The sequence below is a fragment of the Euwallacea similis genome, chromosome 2, assembly GCF_039881205.1.
Source record: "Euwallacea similis isolate ESF13 chromosome 2, ESF131.1, whole genome shotgun sequence".
NCBI lineage: Eukaryota > Metazoa > Arthropoda > Insecta > Coleoptera > Curculionidae > Euwallacea > Euwallacea similis.
In genome coordinates, this window is record NC_089610.1 from 8,041,973 (window position 1) to 8,068,852 (window position 26,880).

The window sequence follows — 26,880 nt, forward strand, 5'->3', positions numbered from 1 at the left end:
CCAATTGAGATAGATGATACTTTAATGATAGTGTACATGAACGGTGATTAATTGGTTAATGGATTTAATAAACAATGTGCGATGACAGTGGTTTTTGTGCTTTTTCTTTCAGATAAGGGCAATTGCTTTAACTTAGGGATATATTACTGCTATTTACCATAATAATACTTGAAGCAGCAATGGTACCTACTATTACAGTTCGTTGTCTATTCTATGCTAAAAATTCCTAACAGAATCAGAGATTATACTTAAGCAACTCCTCATTAATGCCTCTTCGCTATCGCTACAGTGCCTAAATCTACGCTTAGGAGAAAATGAGAACTTATATTCATCAGTAATAATACCTAAGTACCTCCAGTACCTAGCGTATTCAGTGTCTACCCTTATTGCTACTATGGTACTTAAACTCGGTTGCGCACTAAAAAACTCGGATATTTACACAATTACTTACTTATAAGTAGCATAATGGATTATAATAAATACTAAAATGAAAAACTACCAAAAACTCGTTAAAACTGATGCTTCGAGGTCCTCGCAGAAAGGAGTAAAAGAATTTTAGCACCTCTACAAGTGCTTCTGTCTTGGTGACAATAATTTACAATTCCGCTTGATTTGCATGCACAAATGCACTTGTGATTCTTTGCTTCTTCAAAGCTCCTTCTGGGCGATTCTCGATTAAAATTCAGTACATCATGCCAGGATGCAGGCCGTTTCCTCTTTGGAAGTACACGTTGGGATTGCTGCTCAGGGTCGGCTCCAGGGTGGTGTACAAGTTACCATCATCGGGCCGCAAATAGAGACCACCTAAAAACAAGATTATATCAGAAGGAATAGTCGCGACTTGCTTCTTCTGCTTAACTATCTGGGTAACTGTTTTAATAAGGTCGAAACCGGTCGAACTCCAAAGAAAGTGATCAAAATTCGCAATAACGTCAGTAGCATTTACCACCGTAACACGTGTAGGTTTAATCGGTTAAGAGTTAGAGAGACGACATAGGAAGGATCGGTGTTAAGTCTCTTGTGTTGGTGTTAATGCGCTCACGACATATTTAGAGCCTTTTAAGGGGGTTCACAATTGTACGATCTCGTCTTATACCGTTAAGGTTAACGTGAATTTTATACACCCGCCACAAAATGCAGTTAGCCCAGCTGATTTAATATGTAGTGGTAGAGAAATCTGAGAAGAGGCGATTTAAGTCCGTGCAGAACCTTTTCTAATTAAAAGTCTATGGAATATTTGCTCGTGGTGTCGGAGTCGTCGTCATCGAGATGGCAATAAACTGTCCGCCATCCTGAAGGCGCCCAACGAATTAATTTGCTTAAGAATTAAAGGAAATTGCAAAGTCACATAAGCCAGAGATATTGTCACATCTTAAGTGGTTGATGGACTGGCGAAGACTGAGGACTGGTACTCCGGTGTTGATCTTATGCAGAACAGAATTATCAAAAATGGCGGTTACCTTAAAGAACGTTTGAAAGGGTTGAGGTACTGGACCTTCGGAGTTAATTAATCTTCACGATGGCCACGACGAAGAACTGTCCAATTCTTGTTGACTTTATAGGGTGCTAACTGCCCGATTTGACTAACCAACTATCATCTTGAAGGCGGCTTGAAGGCCTGCTTTCTTTATAGGCAGCAATGAAATTCATTTCGAATCAATGCCAATCAAATAGCATTAGATATGTCCCCTCGATGAGATCGTGTCGAATACAAGATTGGATTTTTTTGAGGAAACCCGCTAATACCACCATTTCAACCTACAGTAGGTCAAAAAAGTATACATACGCCTAGGAGAATCCCAATTATTTGCAATTTTCATAACTGAAAAACAATTTAAGTAAGTGTTCAAACGGATTGAGATCAGGGGATTGCGGTGGTGTTTTTAACAAATGAGGTGTATTATATAGGGTGTCTCAAAAGTAATGGGACAAAGAGCAACGGCAGATTCCTGCCGTTAAAATATTAAGATTCAGCGCAGATGTTGTATAGTGAAAGTTAATATTAACAAAGATACCGGGTGTTAAAGTTTAAGTTTTGCTTTTGATTTTATTTCATATCTTCACAGTCTTTTGACTTATGGTACTAAAATTTGGTAGTTGGGGGTTTTCGGATGTGGGAAACAAGCTAGTGCTGTCGGTTTTATTGCAGCTAATAAGGGGCGCCACTTAAAATCGTCTTGGCTAGTTAAAAGGGCTCTAAGTTTTTTCTACGCAGATTGTTCTTAATTTGCTGTACGAGCCCTGACAACTATATATACAGGGTGTAACAGAACATCATGCAAATATTTCAGAGGTTTCAGATAGTACTCCGTAAAATAAGAAGAAAATGCTAATATACCCATGGTCGAAAATGCACCGTTCTTGATATACAGGGTGACAAAATTCGACTTTTTAATTTTTTTTGGAATTTTCTTTAGGTATGCCCAAAGATAACTTAATGAAATTTCGTATGTCTATGTTTTTTAAGAGTCTTTACAAGAAAATGTCAAAATCGTTGGTCTCCATATACAGGGTCTAATGTTTTTCTAGGCCACGTGTTATCTTTTACTTCTTAATTTTTTTCTGGAACATTCTCCGTGAATTCTGATTTTACATGTAGATTCCTTCTTCATTTTTTTAACTTTTTGATCTCTTGCATTATTCTCGTATCTTTCACCATTTACGAAAAACTTGCATAAATAGCTGCCGCATATTAAGGAAGGAGTAAAGGAAGCAAGAGAAAATCTGCAGTATTTCTTAATAATGAATCATAAGCATTAATATATAAAATAAAATAATAATTATTAGTTTTTTACCCTTAATATTTAATATGCATCGGCAGCTATTTGTGCGAATTTTCCGTAAATAGTAAAAGATACGAGAATAATGCAAGAGATCAAAAAGTTAAAGAAATGAAGAAGGAATCTAAATGTGAAATCAGAATTCATACAAAGTGTTCCAAAAAAAGTTAAGAAGCAAAAGACTCTTAAAAAACATATTGATGTGAAATTTCATTAAGTTATCTTTAGGTATATTAAAAAAAAATAGCAAAAAATGAAAAAAAATCGAATTTTGTCACTCTGTATGTTAAAAATGGTGCGGTTTTAACCATGGGTATATTAACATTTTCTTCTAGACTGAAATTTTTAATAAATTTATTTTGTTAAAGTGGGAATATTATAATTATAATAACAACAGTTTTCAATCGTTTTTGCTCGAAAACTATGCACTTCTTCGAGTAATAAATCTAAACAAGTACCTCTGTCGAAAAACAATAACAATTAAACATTGGAACAATGGAACAAGTGTTGCTTTGTTTGCTTTTTGATTAGGGAATAGATGCATACCTATTAACAGGCAATATTGCTAACGGCACAAATCAAGTTTGCTTGTCAATACATCAAGTAAAAATAGTTATTTATAAAGTTAATCGCAATCATGATATATGGAAAATCTACTTCTCAAAAACTGAGAAAAATTATAATTGATTAGTACCATAAAAGCATATGCGTGAGATAACTGGAGAGTTGTCTCTAGCAATGACCATTGTTTTTAATATAGTTAGAAAGTATGGAAAAACAGCAAACATTCATGTTCTTGGTAATAGTTCGGGTTGGCCAAAAATTGCATCTACAAACCTCTCTGTGATAATCTGTAAAAAAAAACTCTGGCAGGAGAAATAGCTTGCGAGAAGTGACTGAAAGGTGGAACAATGAAACTGGTATGAACCTTTCCAAAGAATGCTGTTGAAAGTGCATCCACAAAGGTGGTATTAGCTTTTATAAGGAAGGATTGATATCACTTTTCATGCAAATTTTCTACTATTTTTGTAGGCCAAAGATAAACCATTATTAACGGCTGATCAAATAAGGAACCGTTACTCTCGGACCAAACCAAAGGTATTGTGGACGAAAATGATTGGAGCAAAATCATCTATAGCGACAAAAGCAAATTTGATGTTTTGGGAAGGAGATTTTCAAAAACGTCTTATTCGAAACATAACTGAAGCTTTCCATGAAGATCGCTTTGAAAGGACACTGAAATTTCGAAGAGGCATTATGGTGCGGGGTGGTACGTCCTCCGAAGGCTTGAGACAACCATAGAAAGATCATTCAAATTTCGTATCTAGTGAGCTGTGAAGTTTATTAAAGAAAATAACGTATGCCGATAAAAGTAACATAACCTCACTCGGCTCCTTTACAAAATATTAATTTTAACGTCATTTTGCGGCGCATGATCAAGCTACGACCTACTTTTTATCTTCCATTTCTCTTGTGTAAAATTCCACAGCTGGCTAGATATGAAATTTAAACGATCTCATGGTACGTTTTAGAGAAGGGAGAATAAAGACGCCAAAGTATCAAAATATCCTTCAAAATGTGTTGCTTCCTAATGCAGAAAAATTACCTCCGTCACGCGATTTAATCTTTCAGTGAGACGGCGCTTTTTCTCATACTGCAAAATCTACCAAAAAATGATTTAGCGAAAAAAATGTTAGGATTTTATTACATTCCACCAGTAGCCCGGATCTTAACCCAATCGAGACGGTTCGGCATAAAACGAAGCAGCAACTAAGAAAAATCCTCAGCGAGCTTTACGGCAATTACGCGTTGAATTGCAAGAAATGTGGGCTAACTTTACCCCTGATTTTTGTAAAAGTCTTGTGGACTCAACGCCCGATAGAGTTCAAGCGGTTATAAAAGCTAAAAGAGACGTTACATCCTATTAATTGATGTTTATAATAAAAAATTTTTTACTTGTTTCAATATTTAGTTGTCAGGGTTTTTCGACAGAGATACTTATTTAAATATGTTACTCAAAGAAATATTTCTAAATTTCAAGCAAAAATGGTTCAGAACTGTTTTTAAAATGTCAATAATTATGTATTTTCACTTCAACGAAATAAATTTACTAAAGGAGATTTATTTCAACAAACAACTGTTTGTTCCAACATCTGGTTGTTAGGGCTTGGAGGATAAAGCTTTCATTTCGTTGAGTTATTTTTCGTGGCCTTTCAAAACGTCATAAATCCTGTTGATTTGTAGTTCTGTATAATGTACGGAATAGTAGCATAACTTATCTCAACACATTCTGCTATTCTTCCATAAGATTTTCTTTCCTAATGATATTTTATTATCAACTTTTTGACATCTTCGCTAATTTCTTTTCCTGTTTTTTTGCTTTAACTTGTGTTAAAGTGAACTAGTGAAGACTTATCGCAAATAAATGGAATTTGAAAATGGCGAATGTGGCAAAAATTAAACCAAAACATCAGTGTATGAACACTTTTTTTGGGCGTACCTAAAGACATTTTTCTTTATTTTCTTTGGACGAAGGCGCAGTTTCCTGGTTAAATTCTTCAGAAATTTATCTAATGATGCCTTATTTGTGCGGATATATGAAGTTTTTATGATTTAAATTGTTTTTCCGTTGGGAAAATTGCAAATAAATGGGATTTGCCTCGGAGTATGAATACTTTTTTTGATCTACTGTATGTCTCAAAAGTTTCGGCACAAAGTTTAATGGGTTTCAAATGCAAGAAAATGCCAAAACATTAAGACGGCCTTGGAAACAGAAGATTGTTATTTCTCTACGCTTTAATTTCACATAATAGTTCGCCTTGTCACTACTATTAAAATGTATTATAAATTAGATTTAAGAAGTATTTATAATTTAGTTGGTGGTTTAGCTAAAAGTGCAATTGTGAAAATTTTTGAACCCCAAAATATCTCTCGTAGAAGCATTTATCGTACAATTGTTGAATGCGAAGAAAGGACACCTGGCATAAATCTTCCAAAAAATGGGAGGCCAAGGAGTTTTAACGAAGGAAGAGCAAAAAGATCGAAAAGGAGAGCAAAAAATAGAGCTGGAGTGTCCATGAGAAAATTACCATGTGAATATCGTACTTCAAAGGATATGGCGTCTCGGGAATTAGCAAGATGTAACCTAAAATACAGAAAAAGACAAAGGCGTCCTAAATATACCCCAAACCAGTTCGAACAAATACCGCAATATTGTCGTCAACTGAAGCGATTACATTTTGCTAACGAGAGACTCATTATCCTGGACGATGACAAATATTTCTTCCTTTCCAATTCGGAGATAAAAGGAAACAGTGGTTTTTATACGGACAATGTAGAGGAGTGTCCTGACGACGTAAAATACAAGGAAAAAGCAAAATTCGCCGATAAGGTTTTGGTTTGGTGCGCGATTTCCTCTAGAGGCATATCACGACCTTATGTGGGACGTGTTACGGGTCAAGCTCTTGACAGTAACACATACGTACAGGATGATTCAAAATTAAGTGCAAATATTTTAAAACATATTTTTTAGGTCAAAATGAGACTGTTTCTTCTTGTAAATCTGTATCCTAAAATGCATCCCTTCGGAGCTGGAGTCAACGAAAATTAGGCGAAAAAATCAATTATGTCAAATTGTAACCACAGTTATCCATCAAATTTGATGAAAATTTGCAAGCCCTTGTTTTTTAGGCACAATACTCATTTTTTTTAATGAAAAAATTATGTAAACCTAATTGTAGAAGGGTTGGAGGGGGTCTACATTTTGCATTTTTTTTGCAGTTAACTCTTTTGAGGAACGAAAAACAGGGAGAAAAGTTTCAACTTAATCAAAGTGTCAACAATAATTACAAATACTAAAAACTAGAAGAGAAAATATTTAAAAAAAAGAATAAATAGGACGAAGTCACAGCGGTCACAACCCATCAAGTTTTTTAGTTTGTTTGATTTTGATAGCACTACTCTTTCGTTCAACAACGATTTTCTTGCGAACGGTTAGTTGCATCGAAAAAACGTAAGATATCAAAATTTTAAATTTTTTTTATGGCCTATTAGATAAGAATTGTTAAATTTATAATTTTTGGTGAAAACACAAAATGTGAGCTGTGCAAAGTGCAGATCTCCTCTAACCCTTCTGAAATTAAGTTTACATAATTTTTGAAGCAAAAAATGAATAGAGCGTCTAAAAAAACAAGGGCTCGCAAATTTTCATGAAATTTAATCGATAATTGTGGTCACAATTTGACATCATCGACTTTTTTTATCCAACTTTCCATGATGTCAGCTCCGAGAGGGTGCATTTTTGGACAGGTTTATAGAAAGAAACAGTCTTATTTTAACCTCAAAAATACTCTCTTAATATATTTGCATTCAATTTTGAATCACCCTGTATGTTCACAACTGCCTCACCAAATTAAATGATTTTGTCAGCCAACATCACGATGGAAACGGCATAATGTTTTGGCCTGACTTGGCATTCTGCCATTATGTTAGGGAGAGGCAAAATTGGTTTCGTGAGTACAACATTATTTTTGTACCAAAAAAAAACGATAATTCTCCCAATCTGCCTCATACCCGTCCAATTGAAGATTTTTGGGCACTTTTATTTGGCAAAGTACATGATGGAAGGTGGTAAGCACGAAATAAAGAACAACTACGACGTAGACTCCTCGGAAAGTTGCACGAAAGTCACGTTGAAGTTGTCCAAAACTTAAGGTTTAACGTTCGCAGAAAACTGCGCCTCGTGAAGGAGCATGGACCTCTTTATTTAATTTAAAGTAATACAGGCGTTTCGAATTAAGTTCTTAATTAAAATATATAACAGGTCGTTCAAACATTTTTATTTATTACAATAAATTATTGCCTATTATCTTGCACCAAAACTTTTGAGACGTGCGTTAATGACTCACTTAAGTGTTGATTCTTGCTGGTTTACCGTTTCAAGGCAACTTCTCACATTCTGCCAAAAAGAACTGGCCAGGCCGTAAAGCTGCAGTTATCTACTTTGCTTTCACCCATTAGCATGTTTCGTCTCAGGGCAGTAAAATGTCCCACTTCGGAGGACACTTCATTCATACCTACGGCTCAACTTTTATCTATGTTGGCTTCATTGACATGTGTTCGACTTAGCTGGCCAAACCGCTCGTTTACGAGATCCGAGAAAAGTTGAGAGATTTATGCAGGAATTACCCCTGAATTTTAATGGTCGCTATTTTGTCTTCAGCGCTAAACTAGCCTTAGGTCTTTTTACGGCATGACTGTGAAATTTGAATGTAAATTGCCATATTAATGTTCCTTGGGCTGATAATAACGTGTCAGCTTTACATACATCTAGAGATTTAGATAGGGATACTTTATGCCATGTTCCTTTACTGTTTACAGTTAGCTGAGCGGGCCTTTTTGGAAATTTCACTTAACTTCGCTCTAATTAAACCTAACGTTACTTAAAATTTTTACGTCAGTTTAAGAAATTTACCATGTCGTTAATATTCCTTGCACGCAATAAAAAATTGTTAAGCATCAAAATTCCAATTACCTTATATCGTGCGGGCTCAAGGAAGGATCGGAATTTCTTTTTTAATTAACTGTAATATACCTACTATTAGATGGACTCACACATGACCTTTGAGGCATGAAGCGAGATCGATTTTTACAGGATTTTAAGTACAATTACGTGCAACTAAAGCACCAAAAGGACCACTAATTGCGAAATTCCATTACATGGAAGTGTTATGTAAATGTGAGCTCAACAAGGAAGATCAATGTCAAAGACGTGACGTTGAAGAGAAGTTTCCCTTTTCGTGAGTGCGTTTCTTGCATGGCAAACCTCGAATTTCGCTTTAAAGTACCGGTCATTAACGTCGACCAGGATCATTAGCAATGATCAGATGCTTAACATTTCCATTAACTGAAACATCAGTAGGAAGAGGGCTTGTGAATTAGCAGAATTGCGGAAGACTGCCAGGTCAGCATCAAAAGTGTTATACAGGGTCATCCAACGAACACTTGACCCCTCCTTAATCTTGAAGAATAAGGGCTTCTCGGACAATTTCTAAAATACGCCAAAACAGTTTTTGAGGGGGACGAATTTCTTTATAAAACTCAACTTCGTCCTTATGCGCGTCACAGCAATCCTCTAAAAAATTTTAAGTGGCACAGGGGATCATGTGACACCTCGAACTAAAGGATTTGCAAAACTACATTCAACGGCATAATGCAATTCAAAATTTGTCGATAAGTTTTTGAGAAAAACAGCTATAAACTTTGTAAAAAAGCAATACAAACCCAGTTAAATATGCTTCCAATCACGTAACTTTTTATTTACGTCAAAAAATGTTACGATTAAGAGCCGCGTTACGTAAAATGACAAGTTATATAAATCTAATATACTAAAAAAGAATAAAGATATATTTGAACGTCTAAACATAACCTTATTTTTTGGCACAATGGCCGCTTAATTTGTTGACGTGTTGGTTTAAGTGTTTTGAGCCGTTGTGCTCTTGGCTCCTCAACTTTAGCGGTAAAATTTGTTCTTCTTAAAATCAAAATAGCACTCCTGGTTATATATTATCGGTGTTGTTAATATTATTGTTGGTATAATGCCCGAGTTCCTAAACGATCGGCGTAAGGAGCTTATAGCGTCTCTTATCAACTATTTTGAAAGAAAATTGGAAAATAATGGGCCTTTGTCGCCATTGAATTCAGTTAAAGAGGTAAATCGAATTTGAATGCTTTGGGATTGAGTATTATAAATTCTCGTTTTATTTAGTGTGTTTCGAATGCACTGAACTTGAGTTTGTCTACTGTAAGTAAGGTATCAGCGGCAATGAAATGCAATGTGAGACTACGTTCCCCAAGAAAAATCGAAGCAGAAAGAAGCCAGTGACTGACGTATCATTGTTAGATGTTAGTGCTATCGGCGACGAAATTCATATGTACAAAAATCGTAAGTATTTAATGGATTTTTATGAATGAGTAGAAAAAGTGTTGAATACTGTTAAATACTGCTGAATACTGATAGCGTTGTACCGATTCCTGCTACATATTAATTTTGAAAAGATGTGGCATCACTGCTAGTATGAAGCCTGCAACGTGCATAAAGTTACGTGATTTGAACTATGGTACGTAAACAATGAAAAAACCTGTTTGTTCATAGGAAATTGGGTTGGTTTTGATTTTGTGCTCACAAACAGGCTGCTAAAAAAAGAAAAAGAAAAAAAAAGAAAAATAAATAAATAAAAATAACCAAATACTGTTTGCAAGCACAAAATCGAAAACAAATTAATCTCCTATCAACAAACAAGTTTTTTTTTATTGTTTACGTACCATTTAACTGAGTTTGTATTGCACTTTTTACGAAATTTATAGCTGTTGTTTCGAAAACTAATCGATAGATTCTGAATTGAATTACACCATTGAATGTATTTTTGAAAGACCTTGAATTTAAGGGGTCACATGACCCTCTTGCCATTTAAAATTTTTGACAGTTTTGCGGTGACGCGCATAAGAGTGAAGTTTGGGAGTTGAATTTTACGTAAAAATTTGCCCCCCTCAAAAACTGTTTTGACGCATTTCTTGCAAATTTCCCGTCCTTATTTTTCAAGATTAACGGGGGGTCAAGTTGTCGTTGGATGGCCCTGTATAACTATAGAATAATCTTCGGTATATTTGCTCCATTAATAAACATTTGTACATCATTGAAAACTGGTGCGCATGCAAGAGCAGGTGTCTGATGCTCCAGAAATTAAATCTGCAGTCTCAAGGTATCGGTTCGAATCTCTGCGGGAAGGATCATATTTTAAAACTATAATTACATGGGCAGTACATTAAAATTTATCGAAATGGAATGGGTGGTTTTATATTTTAGTACCAGTGTGTATAGATTAAAGTTGTGGGATTATTATCAATAAAGAGTCGAGGAGCATGGGGTCTTGGATTGCCATGCAGAAGGAAAGCAATAGTAAAGTAGTAGACTCGTGTTCATTCTAAATCGTTGTTAACTATGGAAGATCTGAGAGTTTTCGAACAGAGAGGTCTGAAAGCGTTGTTGTCCGAAAACGGGTGAGAGGAATGGGGCTTCACCTGAAAGTACAGGCGAATTACAACGATTGCCAGATAGAAGAAGTGAACGAAAGAAAGAGAGGAGAAAGAGGAGAAATTTGCTCTCTGAGAAAAATATTTGAGGTGGAAGTATGGAGGAGACGCAGGCCGGGATCTGATGCCCTCCAAGCCAATGCAATATTTCGATTTCATGATTTCTGATCATCAGTGGCCTTGAATCCATCGCTTCAGAGAACATAAAATCTGATTATCTGATAGAAAGATGATGGTATGTTAAACACTAATTTAATTGAATAATGTGCACAAACGAATCTCATAACTACTTTACGCAGAAGAAAAAAGCGTTACTAATACAACTTTATTATGATTTTCTTCTAGTTTCTACTCGGGTCTATAAGCCTGACAAGCAGCTATTTAGCGTACCCTACATATTTATCCACTATGCAAAAATCACTCACCCACACTGATTCTGCACGGTACCAGGTCGTACTTCAACTGCAATATTTATTGGCCACAGATTAGAAACTACTGTCTCATTGTTTAATTGATTTGGCATTTCGATAGTTAAATCAGATAAAATATATTCACTTAAATAAAATGAAACATGAAGAGAAAGCCATAAAATTTTATCTCGAGACCTTGCTACAATTATGAAGAAAAGTTGAGTACTTTCACTGGAGCTTTCCTAATTAGCATACCTACATACAAGTCCCAGACGAGAAAAACGCTAAGACAACCGTGAAAAACGTCCTTGCCTTTGGAGACTATAGACACAAATCATCATACATAATTAAAGGGTACACCTCCTCGCATAACTTTATTAAATTTACTACCAACTTATCTCTGAGATTCATCGACGGATTGTTCCTTTAGATGTGCCGTCATGATGCCATGAAAAGCGTCAAACAACTTATTAAAATGTTAGTTGCTGCTTCTTTTTGCAACCTTTTTAGCTGCAGACAGACCTCTTCACCAGAGGCGTAACCAGATACTGTATATTGGCAAAATCCCCGGGAACCTTAGGGGGTTATAAACTGAACCTATTACCGACAACAAGCCACGAAGGAATATATCACAATTAGGTGCACAGAACCCATTAAAACCCCTATGTACGCACCATTTTACGGACGCGAAGTAAACGGAGATTTACAAGCTTAGCTCGCAATTCGAAATCGAAAAAATTTTGAGTTATTACTAGTCGTGAACCCTTCTTCTTTTCTTCGACTCGAGGTATCAATCTTCGGCTGCATACATATACATGTATTTGTTCTACCAGTCGTTTCGTATTCAGTAATTACACACTGCGTTTACATCGACGGCTTTAATTTACTGGTAGCAAGCCTCCATGAACTTGAATGCTCAAGGTAAATTTGGAAGCCCCCTTGTTTAGTACAGACATGCAAACTACAGATACTTCAAAAAGCTACAGAACCATGCATCAGCATCAGTACTGTACACACCTGGCAGGTACCGTGTGGAATAATACCCCGGGGGATACTGGAAAAGGCGGGTGTAACTGGGCGGTGCCGGACACAAAGCCAAATCTGAAAAAAGCCAATATATACAGGGTGAAGTGATGAATGTGCCTTATACAGGGCGTAACGCAAATCATGATTTCCATTTCAGGAGGTGATTCCCCAGGAGAAATAATGCTAGCGATTTGTTAGGCTTCGAATTCTTGGGGTTCAGCTTCAACTACATTTTTATTTTTGAAAAATTAAGGATTTGCTTTAGATAAAACTAGCGCCAGACCTATAACAAACTAAAAAAAATATGTTGGGCCAATTAATTTCTCTAGGATTGGAGCCTTAACGATTTGCCTCATAAAAATTAATTGCTTAAATTAAATTGATTATATAAGATGGTCAATTTTGACCAGATTTGTTCCAAAACTTGACAATTCGAAAAACTTCCTCCGTCACGCCAATGATTTTTTACAGGAGTAATGCTTGAACTAGATTCATAATTATTGTAAATTCATTATTTGCCTCAATAAAAATTAGCGGCGTAGAGGACATGGACTCACCACTTAAAACCAAAAGCGGTCAATCTTTGTTACACCTTGAAAGATTTTAAAAAATCTTGTGTTACGCAAATGAACTTTTGTAAGACTTAGTTACGTTCTTTATTTGGAAGGAAATCACCTCTTGAAATTAAAGTCATAATTTAAGTCACACTATGTATACAGCGTGAGCCAATAAAAACTGCAAATCGATTTTTCTTTCGTTGCACCACCTCAACCCCTAAGAAAGTTTTCATTGGCCCACTCTGTGTATTTATTTACACGAGATGAGTGCGGGAGTGAGTTGATTTATGTACAATATAACGCTTCAATTTGCAATGTTGTTCCATAATTAGATCATGCAGCAAGTTTTAGTTAAAACCGTTTGGTGATTGGTAATCCTAGCAGCAAAGCCACAGTTGACTTGAACAGAAATACTTCAAAGTTGAAGTATCTGAAGTCACCCGAATAGAAACACTTTAGCAACCAAAATTGACCTCAGTAGAAATTGTTCGCGAATTTGAAATAGTCCAAAGTAACCTAACATAGAACGTTCTAAATACTCTAGTATCACAAATTGGCTGAACAAGAAATGTCCTAAACTACGAAGTTACCCGAACTAGCCTGAACAGATGTAGTTTCCATACTATAATTAAGTGGAACTAACCTGACAAGGTGTGTTCTAAATCTTGCAGTAACCCGAACTGACTTGACTAAATAGGTTCTAGATCTGCTAGCAATATAAACAAATTTTAAGCAACCGAAACTGGTTTGGAAAAGGTATATTCTAAACCTTCAAGCGGTTTGGACTACTTGACTCAACAGAAAACGTTCAAAATGCTTTAGTAAGAGAACTAACTTGACGAGAAAGGGTCTAAACTTCTAAGTAACCCTTATTGACCGAATAGAAACATTTTGTTCTAAAACTAACCTTAAAAGATGTGTTCTAAATCTTAAAGTAATGCGAACTAATCTGACGAGGAAGATTGAAAATTATGAAGTAACCTGAACTGACCTGAATAGAAAACCTTTGCAAACTTGAAGTAAGTTGAAATATTTATTTGCATGGTGGGTGAGTGAGTGAGTCGCTTTATGTACAATATAATGCTTCAATTTACAATCTCGTCCTCTAATTAGCTCATGCAGTAAGTTTTAATTAAGCCGATTTCATGGCCGGTAATATTAGTAGTAAATCCGCAAATAGTATTCCACATGTCATTGACCAAAGAGTCTAGGGTGTACGTAAACAGTGGCTGCACTTCACATAGAAAAACACCGAGTGCTCTCTCGAGAAGATTAAACACACCTGGTGATGAAAGCAAGATCTGTCAACAAGATTTATGACCGGCTGAATTTCGATAAAACGAGTATGAGGAAATATCATACCGATCGTGTAAACTGTAGAAAAGATCCTTAATTAGTCTCAACGGGGAAGGTTAAACTGGCCGAAGGTAAAGGAGAAGTAGTGTAATGAAAAATCCCGTTCGATTTCGATACGGTCTCGGATATGTGCTGGGAATGTGAAATATTTAACTGTAAGCGGTTTTGTTAAAGAACGATTTTTAATGGCAAAAATGGGATTAAAACCCATTTAAAATGTCTTGAAACATGGAATGCAAATGTGAAGAAATATCTCATTTTACTTCTTTTCTTCTACTCTGCATTTCTTTACGATTTGGCGTCACTACTACGCCCTCTCCTTCTCTTATTCTTCTTTTAAATTACGTTTTAGTTATCTTTTGGCAGTTTTCTTCGGCTGTGTTTACGCCATCTTTTTCATCCAGTAGCGAATCCTGGTCTAATCCATGAGACAACTCAACAAGCTTTGGCTTCAACCATAACGATAAGAGAGAGGGAAGGAGTGTTTACTCAAGTTGCATTTTCTAAGATCTCTCTTGAAGACTTAACTACTTCGATTCTTTCAATAATGAAGGTTTGCCTTATTTCTAACTCCTAGAATTCTCACATACATACATGTCAGAAAGTTTGGAATATTGAGAACTACAAGATAAACAATTTGATGCTTTTCGGTGGGATTAGACTGATTTAAGAAAAACGCTGGTTTGGAGAGTTCCAGGAAGGCAAGCTCGATTGGAAGTATGTCAGCCCCGTGTCCCTTTTGAAGGTGAAAGCGTTATGTTTTGGTGGGATTTATAAAAGGAGGACATATTCCTTTACTGGTCCTAGAGTGAAAGATCTGTGGCGTTGTTTGCATCAAGGAGGTTTCATGTCTAATTGTGCGTTTATTTTAAAAAGTATTTGATGAAGAGTTTGCGTTTATGTACCTCTTCATTGAACCACTGCAACGCAAAATTATCTTTAAGAGAAAGGAATACAAAGATTGCCATGGCCTGCCAACTCTCCCGATTTGAACTGCATAGAACGTGTCTGGGGCATGTTAAAAAGCCGCATTAGAAAAAGGAGTAATCCACCTCTTACCCTAGGGGAACTTAAAGACGCTGCGAGTGGGAAATGGGGAAAAATTCTTCGATAACTTATTGAACATCTGATTGACAACATGCAGAATCGTTTACAGGCATGCAAACGGGTCGGCGGAGGTAATATAGACTCTCAATTTTTTTATAAGATGACATTTTCTTGTTGAAATGAACATTTCAATTTAATTTAAAGCAATATGAAATTGACCGTAGTAAATATATAAATAAACTTTTTACAAATTGTTTATGCGATTTAGACTTTTGTTTATTAGAATAGTTTGACCCCTGGTTTAGGTGAATAAAAAATATATGAATAAATACCATTGGAACCAAGAAAAATATTCCAAGCTTTTGGACTTATGTACTTCATCATCACCTCGTCATTTACTTCCTCAACTGAAGCATTTCTTTTGTAATATCCGATAATCTGACACACAGTTCTTTCGCGCTGATCTTACCATTTCTCTTTATTACTTTCATAGATTTTACCCATGAAAATGAAGACATTAGAGACTTCCGGTACAGCTACATGCCGTGCAAAAACTATCTAATACCTCATTACAAGAAAATTGTCACACGTGTTCTGATTAGTTACGGCACGTCCGAAGCAATTACCTCTGAGTTCAACAACACACAAAGCGATTATATCGTCGCGTTCGAAAAGGGCACAAAATCGTTTTTATAACAATAATTGAGCAGTGTTCTATATGTCTTGTTATGCAAATCGCATTCAACTGAAACTGTTCTAGTCATAAATAACACGTCCACTTTGAATTTCCATTGTATCGAAGTCATGAAGTGGGTTTATGGGCGCAAAGGTAGACTCAAAACGTGATATTTGAGACGATTCTAAGAAAATTCTTGTTTTAGATTTCAATAAACGACTAATTGTTTTATTTATCGTCACACTTCGTGGAAGTTGATAGCTCAAAGTTGCTCTAAATGTGGTGTAATTAGTTCGCGCTGAGCCGTACATTTAATTATCACACAATGGACAATGTGTAATTTTTCATATTTGATACTAAAGGAGAATACTTTTGTACCTTGGCCACACCTATGAATGTATAAGTAATGCTGAAGGCAGCTGTGACAATGGCAAGATGAATTGCCTTTATTGGGCGGTTATTGGGTCGATAAACTGCAGATAGATCACGAACATAAGGCAGTAAGAAAATTTACTGTTACTAATAACACTGTTTTAATTTAATTTTCATAGGATTTAATCAAATTTACCTGACTTCTCATAGCAAACCTAATATGCATTAATCTAATTTCTTCGATCAAACCGACTCACTTTCCATTAACATCGTTATTAGCCAATATCTAGTTCAGATATAATGGTCAGATTATAGCAATTTGACCGCAAGTTTTTTTGAAGAAAGTGTTTCAATTTCTTCGGGCTCAATTAGACAAGAGAAATGATTTTTTCGTCTGTTTGCTGACAAATCGGTAATTTGGTAAGCGATTTGCATTGCCTTTTCCTTGTGAAGTGCAATTAGATATAATTGTATTTAATTGATCGATTTATTATTTCAACTCGAAGCGAGTTAGGTCAACGGACGTCTTACTTTCCCACTTTGCGGCGATCTCTTCGAACTTAACAACGTCAGAAAAACTAACAACAATTAACCTTTTTCGCTGATTGTTAATTATTGCCGAGGTTCGGCATTTCTTCTTCTAACTAAGGTCAAAACCTTCAGCCGCAGCTAAGCACTAAAACAAATTAATCAACTCTAAATCCAGGAAGTTGTGTATTGTACGGTTGTTTTTTTGGGTAATTTAATGAGAAATATGTGAAGCCAATATGAAGAACTGACACGCATATGCTGAACGGCCATAACATGAAATAGGAAGTAATCGGAGATAATGAAGGACTATTTATTTGAAGGACTTCAATTATTATAAGCAGAAGAAAAAATTGGTATTGATGTTACAAAATATGGAAATGATTAAGGCAATATTAGCACATGTTTAAAAGGATCGGAATTGATTAAGACTAACAAGGTTGTTGATACAAGCACGCTTGAAGTAATAGAAAGGGCAAAAACACTAGTTTTTTGGAAAATACCTGGAAACTCAAAAATAGATAGACGCTCATGACTTTCTGCAGGGCATTTAATCTACGGACGATAACATCATAAGTGTCGTTTTATAATATCATGAAGCAAAAACAGGCGGAAATATTGAAATGATAATTTAATTTTGTCCGAGAGTGTATTTCGAAGAAACTCGTGGAAACCAAAAATGAGATGGTTTCTAGAGGGTCCAAATTTTAAATGTTTTCTCTAACTGAAAAATAAATGTTAATTTGAGAAAACCGAACTCAGAGGCGTAGTGGACATACTTATTCTGAAGCATCAGTCGAACAAAGCCAAAACTTGATTTTTGGAAAGATCCGGGGAAGATGGTTTTCTATACACTTCAATCTCTAAGTGTGTAATGATAGGAAAATTTCACAGAGATAATGCCTTAAGTTATTGAAAGCTGCAAAATGACGAATGATGTGACCCTTATCGATCATTGAAAATATTGAAGTGTCATGCATTTCTATCAATTCTTCAAATAAGTAGGTCGATTCACTTCTCACTTGTAATAATCATATGTTAAAGAAAATCGCTGATTTGACCTCAAAAGTAGATCGAGGAAGCAGAGCTTTAATAAATATTAGAAAAAGAAGGCCAACAGCAGAACTTCGATTAAGAACCGTAAGATACCTTAAATGAATGCAATGGATGACGATTTGAGATCAAAGAAGCATGTTTCACTTGCATCCTGCCGTCAGTTTGTACCTCCCTGACGAGAAGAACCAATCAGCTTACTCCCATCTCGTAGAAGCACAGAAAAATCTAAACATGGAATGTTCGTAAATGTAATGTAAACGTAAATCTTTGATCCTGAGATAAGGATGGATTTGTTCTGCTATTAAGAATTTGTTGGCCAGGGGATTGGAAAGTTGCATTTGAGGACACCACACCACCAGAACAGCTCATATCATCAATTTCAAATCGGTTAATATAGAGTATAGAATGCAAAGTGATATAATTTTCTTGCGTACAAATTTTTAAGGTCAATGCCTCGACATACATGTTATATCATGCTTCAAGGAGGCCTACTCGGAGTAATAGTAATTGAATTGTTTCTTGCTGACACACCACAAAGGCAAAATGTAATACATTCACAATCCGCGTAAAAACAGCCTTAGATAAACTATACTGTAATTAGTTTTTTTTTGTCTAACCTCAATTATCAACGTTTTTGGTTCGAGCAAAGTTGCCCTGAGCTCAATTACACAATGCTATTTCAAAGAAGTAAAAGATGATTTTAGGTACTTGCTTCCTCAGTGGTTAGCACGAGGCAAGTTTAAGTACGTGCCCCTGAAACAAAACAGTTCCAAACGGCCTCTCCCAGCTATTTTAACAGTATTGAAATTCTTTGATAATGTAAATCGCCTATAATGCATCATGGTACTACACGATACTGTCAATATCATAGAGATAACCGTGGCACGTTCTGCCTAGATCATTTAAGAACCAACAAGTAAATTCTAATGCTTGTTTCCACTGGTACTTGTAGACTCACCTCCATGCAATTATGCATTCATTGTACTACTGAGTGTTTACGGTTAATATTTATTAGTGGTCAAGATTAATGGCAAAAGTGCGCGTTTACGTATGCAGAGTGCAGAGTCTTCAAAGTGGTGGAAACCCGATAAAAACGCGAGTTTATGGACATCCTTCTTAAAGTGACCCTTAGACCGTGACAAATGTCTTCGCCGTGTGTATGCGAGTCTTGAACTTCATTAGAACTCGGGTAATTGTGGTGGCTAACAGAACAATCGTAGGCTTATTTGAATATTCAAATGTTCTTGTATTACTGATGTATGACTCTAAGTTGGAGTTGGGTATTTGAATTCTAAGAGGCAAGTTGTCTTCGTGAGCTCTTCATATAAGGGCTAGAAGAATCGAGTGTCAAAAAAGCTCATATTACTGATTCAGTAACACTAGACAGACAGAATCTTAACTGACGTGCAAGATTTACTAAGAACACTCGGATCAGTTCAGGTACTTCAAGATTTAGCGACATTATTTATTCTGAGGTCATTTCAGGTTGCCTAAAGATTACTGAATATAATCTTACTTTAGATTTGTGTGTAGATACATGTTCCAGCTAGCTGAGAAGCTCACGATTTTTAACACAAACTTAAGACTGTTAACTCATAGAAATTCACTGGCGTACTTCTTCGGTGTCTAAACTTAGTTTTTCTCGCTTTAGATTCTAAATTTTTTTAAAAGTTCCTCTTGTACCGTCCCTCTAAAAATTCTCGGTTAATTTATTCGAAAATCAAAGACGTGCATCTCTGATTTACAACCCACTCGTTTTTTAAATTGCCACTTCAAGGAGCTGAAGCCCCATCTTCTACGCACCTGATTTATGATGGGTTTTGATAGCAAATGGAGTTGAAAAAGCGAAATGTCAATGCCGTATGCTAAATCCATTACCGCACATATTGTAGATTTTTTTGCTCAGAAAGCTGTTTTTCAAGACATTATCGTGATAAAAAAAATAGATATTTCTTTAGTTTGGAATCGAATTTCAAGAGCGTTTGTGTTCAAATTTGAAGTAGCTGTTTTTAAAAACTTCCACGTCGGGAAACTTATAAAAACCCATCATCTGCGCCCCTGATTATGTTTTATTCTAATACAAATTATGTACAAAATTCATTGGCGTACACTGCTGATGTCTATTTTTTTAGAAAACTGAATTCTCCAGTGAACTGTAAAGTTACGCTACGCCTTTGATTTTTACCCAGATGTGATAAACGAGAAGCGTATACATATTTTTTTAATTTGAGACCAAATTTTCTGGATTGTCGAGCCATTTTAGGTTGTCGTGTCGAGATACTGAGTCCTGACAAATGAGAAACTTATGCATATTTTCTTACGGTAAAAACAAATCTCAGGTGTGTTGCCATATGTGAAGTCCATGGTCGTGGTTTACGATTTTCGAATTTATTCTTTTTCGACAACTGCCATATCAGAGAATGTATGAAATTTCATCATCTGTCTTGCTGATTGTGTTTTATTCCGAAGCGGAATGGACACTAAAACCATGGATAATCTTTGCAAAATCAATTTGGTAGATCGCAGTTTTTTACTTTGTTTCTAGAAAACTGTAGTCTCTAGAATACCGCAAAGTAGCCTCTTCTACGTGATTCTACGGGTTTCACAGAATTGCAAAGCCGTAGCGCAACGCTTACCTGCGCGAATGTGACCATTTTGTTATTTTGAAGATTTAAAAAAGTGTTAAAAAACTATCAGAAGTGCTACAACTGGACGGAAACTACAGAAAATGCATAAAAAATGAAGAGAATGTGAGGTATTGAAGAATACTTTGCAAAGTTGTAGTGTGCTGTACACAATTTGAGGTTATACGGTTCACTTAATCGAATACATGCAACATTTTGCATTCGAGTGCTCCCTTCACTATTTACAAGCCTCATTTAAAATACATTAACTCAACTTGAAAGATCAGCGCTGTCAATAAATTATGAACAAGTCCTACGTGTATCTTTGGCCCTGAAAACAAATAACTGAAATACATTAACATGATACAATGTCCAGTGGGGCCTTTATCGAGCCTAAGAAAATCGGCCCCATGACGATTTACTTTATGGACGTAACAGATAAAAACCAAGGATTCCGCCTTTTTCCTTTTATACTTTTATACTTTTAGGCCTGCTATTCAATAATAATTAATACTTGTCTCGGATTTTTATTAACTAGAAGTAGCTTTATGAGCAAATAAAAAGGAGAGTTTAATGGGTTTTGTTCTGATCGCTTTAGATGGGCCTCTCTCAAGTTCAGGACATGCAATTGGAATGGAAAAGTGGACCACTGGGTTTCGGTTAAACCGCCAAACCAGTATTACTGCTTAGAGAAAGTCGATATTACATGGCTTTTGCATATTTTTACCATTCAGGACCCGCAAGTAAATCAATTCACATCACAATCACAGTTACTCGCAGATAACTAAATCATTCCCTGAGTAGCGCCTAAGCGAGGAAAATTCGGGTATAAATTAGGATGTGACCAAAAGCGATTTCTTACGAATTCGAAACGATAATTATCATTCGGCTTTCTGAATTTCGGCCCCTGCTCAATCATCTTGCCGCAATTGTAACGCTAATGATAATCGTCGTTGCAAAAAAGGAGAGATGTGTAACATTAGTGCAATTCAATTTCTCTACCCGGTATGAAACGTATTCTTGTAAAATTATATGTCGTATTTCATGGCCAATGGGTTCAAGTGCGTATAACGAATTACTGTTAACCATAATGCGTCAGCAGCTTGGAAAAGAAGTTTTATGTCGACGTTTTGTGGGTAAAGTTAGTGATTTGTTGTTGATTAAGGGGCTTCAAAAACTTTCGTCCGTGACAAAACGAGTAGCAGTAGATGATGGGAGACCGTAAACTCGACAAGGAAGACGATTCAGGAATTCGTTCCTGAGAGCTTCCTATTGTGTCCAAAGCAAAGAGAGAGACTGCAATTATTTTGAATTGCACGTAATCAATATGGAATTGAAGAAGTGACAGGAAAAACGTTTTACCCCCAACGTCGTTCAACAAAACAAGCACTATAAATGATGCTTGTTCTTCCATCCACAGCATCTTGACCAGAATTAGGGTATCTCATGTGAGAACACGTTGTTTCATATGTATAAGTATTGCATTCACATAAGTACGCTCGTAACATTTTTTCGATTGAAGCACGTTAAGCGCTCTACACTGAATTTTCCTTTCTCTTGAAAAGATTTCTCTTGAAAAGTTCTGCAAAAAAAGTTGGTATGAGTTTGATTTTCTCTGGCGGAGATGGTCGAAACTGAATCTTTAGATGAATGTTCCTTGGGCCTCTTGAAGCGCGAGTGACGTAGCATGCCGCTAAGGGCATTAAAAATTGTGGCAAATTGCTTAAAGGAAGTTCTGTTTAGATCACCGGTACAATCTAGTTCAGTACATCTTCGATTTTTCTCTAAATTATTTTTTCCAAGGTCATTCCCTCCCTGAGAAAGACCTAAAAATCAGGAAGGTAAAACGCAACTAAAGGAAACAGTAAAGAGTGTTAAGTTTTGCATGAAGAAAATCTTTTATTGCAGTTTAATCTCTCAGTTTAACTTAACTCAGTACGATTCTCATCTTCTCTATGTGCATTGTGTTATAAGCAATTCCCTTTATAAGGAAATGAAAGATGCAAAATAAACGTCTTTTTTCGTCCAGAAGAAGAATAAATTTCTCTTCTATGAACAGGTTGCTTTCCTGTTTTGTAATATAAGGAACAATTTCTTCAATAATAAAACAGACTGGCCACACATAAAGCCAATAATAATTAGAATTATACACACAGTGACTGTTTGCTTGATACATATTCAGTGTTGCTTATTAAGGTATTGGTTAATTTAGCGATAAATCAATACATTTTTATGCAGGTCATTGATGTTGGTTTACATGAAAAACAGAAGTTTCAGGCAAAGACCAGACCCATAACAAAGCGTGCATAAAGCCATGCATAAAAATGAAAATTTTCTGAATTTTCATGAGAAACTAATGTTAATCCAATGTGAATGGCATTGTTGTAATACATCTCATAAATAGTAGTAATCAGTAAAAAACTTATTCTAAATTTATTGATGATCAATACACGCAGCTATAGAAGCGCAATTAAGAATTGTTAACACCGCAGTTTAATTATTCCAACAGAGAAGAGGTTTTTTAACCGTAATTGAAGGTAAACTAATTGCACAAAAATGCAACAAAAACTATTGAAGATCGCATTTGCAATCTGGCAAAAACACGGTTTAAATAAACAATATTGGGTTACAAGGAACTAGACCATATTACACGTGCTCGATTTATGTGCAGTTGCATGTAACAGTGTCCACTAATGGGTCAGCATCTGGTTCATTACTTTGTTTTAATTTAAATTAACTTTTTGAGGTTATTTTCATTAGAATAAATTTTCTTCGTTGAGGCAGGTTAATGAAATTCAGTAAAGTCACAGTAGGACATTTATCATCAAGTCCGTTAAGAATTTTATAGACAATTTAAAGAAAGAGGAAAATTCTTTTAGGCATGTTTTACAATTCTTTATATACATTTTATGTATTTAGGTTACAATTATCGGCCATAACTGCAGGTTAGACCAGCCTCATTGGAAAAAGTCACATTTTATCACATCAAATTCACTAAATTTCGCCTCTAACACTCTCTATCGAAGAATTTTAGAAGGTAACCACTTTAATATCGTTTGTCATAAAACTTAATGCCTATAAAGATGCAACTAACTATAACCAGCTGATGTCTGCTCATATGGCGTCATTCAAAGCTATAAAAGTTTTTTACCGATTTTATGGAGTTACATAAAGGACAGGCAAGGCATGCAAAACAATGTCTTATTTCGTTAGCCAATAATGTACTAAGTACTGAGAATTCCGACACGTAATAATGTGTACCTACCACATAAACACACATTCCCAGTCGTTTAAGTTCTTGCTTGTTCTGCAAGATAGTGTTTTGCCTATCAAAGTTTTTCTGGGTTGGAAAAACTGTGAAAGGCTTGAATTTGCAATTTGTTTCTCAAGGAAAACGAGGTTACAAGATTTTTTCAGTGCGACTCTATCCACACAGCTTCTGGTTGATTTCTATAGGAAGAACACTCTCAAATGCTATATTGAACGATCAGTAACTGTTGATTTGAAACACATTAGTAGTAGGAAAAAGGTAAAAATATGATTGTCCTTAATGTGTTAGTGAAAAATCCGAAAAAAATTCGTAGAAAAATGTTGGACACATCTCCCTGTAATAGAAACTTCAGTGTGTATCTTCTTTTATCCAGTTAACAAGAGGAAAACCTTAAGATCAATGGAAATATTAAGTCTAACTGAATTTGTTTAGTTGTTGAGTGCCAAAGGAGACCAAAAAGAATCTCTTTCCTTCCTGTTGTGTAATTTAGTTAAATAGCATGAAAGAGGAAATCTTTCGTGAAATCCAAAATTCCAGTAAACAAGACAAAATCTGTCGAAAACTTCATGGAATCGGTAGATTCTTCCGGTCTATTCGACAAGAATTGTCATGAAGATTTTATGAGAAATATCAGAAACTCATGATATATGTACACAGTGTCGCACATAAAATGCACGTCATATGGTTTTTTTTTAACATATGAATTTAGGTAAATTTTGACTGTCTTCCGACTGTGTTTCAAAAATGATAACAAATGACCTTCAAATCAAAAAACAAATAATCGGAAAAATAATCATTCATAAAACACAAAAAAAAGAAACGAAAAGAAAAAATCATTTGGAATATTCTAGTAGAGCGATCGAAGGAAAAAGGGTGCAGGATTGTTTTGTTTTGTCTTGTAAGTTAGGTCTCCCAGTAAGACTTTCAGTTATTCTTGTCATATGTGCCTTATCTTGTATCGTATGGTTTTTTTAAAAACGTTCGAAAATCTCCATTCCTGAAGATGCGCGAATTACGAATCTCCAGGGCCAACGGAAATAATTCTTTACACGTCCATGATCTCGACAATCGAACCATACTCCTTAAAGTATTTTGAAGAGTCATCACAAAATTAATTAAATTAGAAAACTGCTTCTGGAAGAAACAAGCTAAAATCATTTCCACATATTATGTGAACTTTCATTTTTCTTTACTTTCTCGTAAATATTATATAAAATTATATAAATTCACCGACTTACCTCCAGCCCTTAAAGTAGTGACCGACTGATGCTTACTCCCGTGGCCCCCTGCGTACTTGACTGGTTTGAAATGGAAAAATGAAGGTGAGTACCCGGATCCTGCCCTACTCAACGAGCTAAACCGATCCTCTCTATCCTCCAGATATACTCCCTCTTTGCCCATGGCGGCTAGCTGTCGCCCTTTGGGCATGAACATGATCAGAAACACCATTATCGACATAATGACGATTCCGAATGCGATGCAGGCATCTCTATGTCGCTCGCTCACGATTAATCCACTAATAGTCCATATCAACCATGTGGGTATGCTGCAACCCACTGACAGTCCAATGTAGGTCGCTTCCCGGTAATTGTCTCTGATTCCTCGGGATTTCACCGCTAAAACCGTCACGAATATTATCAAGAAGATCACATAAATCAGCGAGAGCAGCATGTCCATGTATGGAGTGCGACAGAGAGGGATTGCTTGGGTGCTCGATATGTCAGCAGCAGTCACTAATAACCTATTTCTATTTGTATGAACTACAGTCACGGTATCTACAAGAGGTGGGCTGGTGAGCAACCATTGCACCCCTATGGCCACTTGGATGAGAATAGCGAAGAGCAGTAATAGTCCTTGGTAGGGTGCAGGCAGGTACACGCCACCATTGAGGCTTATCAGAAAAACGCACTTAACTAGAAGGGAGGCGAAAACTATGGCGTAAGCCACCCCAGTTCCGAAGCGCATCAAGGCGCAGGTGAACTGAGTGGGCGAAGCTGCGTAGACTGAGGCTAGGCCTGCGCAGGAAAACAGCCCTAGTAGTAGCATTTGCCCTAGGAACAGGTGTCTTCTGCTGGGGGTAGTTCTCCAGGCCTTGCACAGCACGAAAACTTCAAACCCCGCTATAAGCAGCATGGTAATAGCAGAGAGAGCCAGCACTGGTACCACCCACACTTCATTTCTAAACACCCCAGCAATTCTCTCATTTTGATCACCTGCACTTTTGACAATAACTGTTGGAGATAGGGTTGTCGCAGGAGTGCTGCTAGATGGAATCAAGAAGAACTCGGTACTCATCTCTATTCTTCTTCTGAGAGGTTGGACCTCATCGTCTGCCTCAAAAGACATTTCTGGAACCTTCCTGCTTTCTTTTTCAGCATCGTCAACTAAAGGGATTTTGAATCTCAGGTTTGTTACTGTTTCACTGCTGCTTGAGTTGTTCACTGGAGGAAGCCGGAAAATGGGGAAAATTTGCATGTTCTTGTCGATTCTCAATTGGTCGAAGAAGTAATCGGGAGGTCCTCGATCGAGATCACCAGATCGTGCTTGTCGATCTTCCGCGGTCAGCGAAAGTACGACGCATGTCGCGATCACCGCGAGTTGGATGACGGCTCGAGCCATACTGAACACCGAAGAGATATCGGCCCCGGGAGTCGTACCGCCGACGATGGTACTGCTGGATTTTTGGCGGGCTTTTTTTTGTACCAGTACGGCTTTTCGCCGAATTTTAAACACGGCTTTGCTCTCATGTTGGCGGCGACATGTCGTATAAATTGCGAATCGGTTTTTTCGCCCAAAAGCAATTTGTGATTAAAAATCGTTCTGGGAAGGGATTAAATTGGAACTTTGATAAACATGTAATGTATTACACAGGCAAGTGTTCACTACAGTCAAAGCGAACAATAAAAAAAGACTTCATCAAATTAGATATTTAGTGCTGCTTGTATTAAACTCCTGGTCCAGTCAAAAGCATTCAGAACTTGTCATTAAAGTCGATCTTGATCTGGTAAATTGTTATTTCTGAACCAGATTTTAAATTTCAAGACAAGTTCACATTTAGCGGATTATTCATCTGGACACTGCAGCAT

The 26,880-nt window shown here is 36.3% G+C and overlaps 1 protein-coding gene across 2 annotated transcripts; it reads right to left on the bottom strand.

The window, feature by feature from the left end:
• Positions 1 to 126: 126 nt before the first annotated feature.
• Positions 127 to 26,430, bottom strand: LOC136419192 (G-protein coupled receptor family C group 5 member C). 2 transcript variants are annotated; one of them, XM_066405392.1, is made up of 3 exons: positions 25,033 to 26,430; positions 12,299 to 12,382; positions 127 to 804 (listed from the first exon to the last, which is right to left on the bottom strand). In XM_066405392.1, exons 1-3 carry the CDS (start codon positions 26,411 to 26,413, stop codon positions 683 to 685), a joined length of 1,587 nt encoding a protein of 528 aa, XP_066261489.1. In that variant the 5' UTR covers positions 26,414 to 26,430; the 3' UTR covers positions 127 to 682. The 2 variants fall into 2 exon arrangements, with proteins under 2 accessions (XP_066261489.1, XP_066261490.1); XM_066405393.1 differs by lacking the exon at positions 12,299 to 12,382.
• Positions 26,431 to 26,880: the final 450 nt, after the last annotated feature.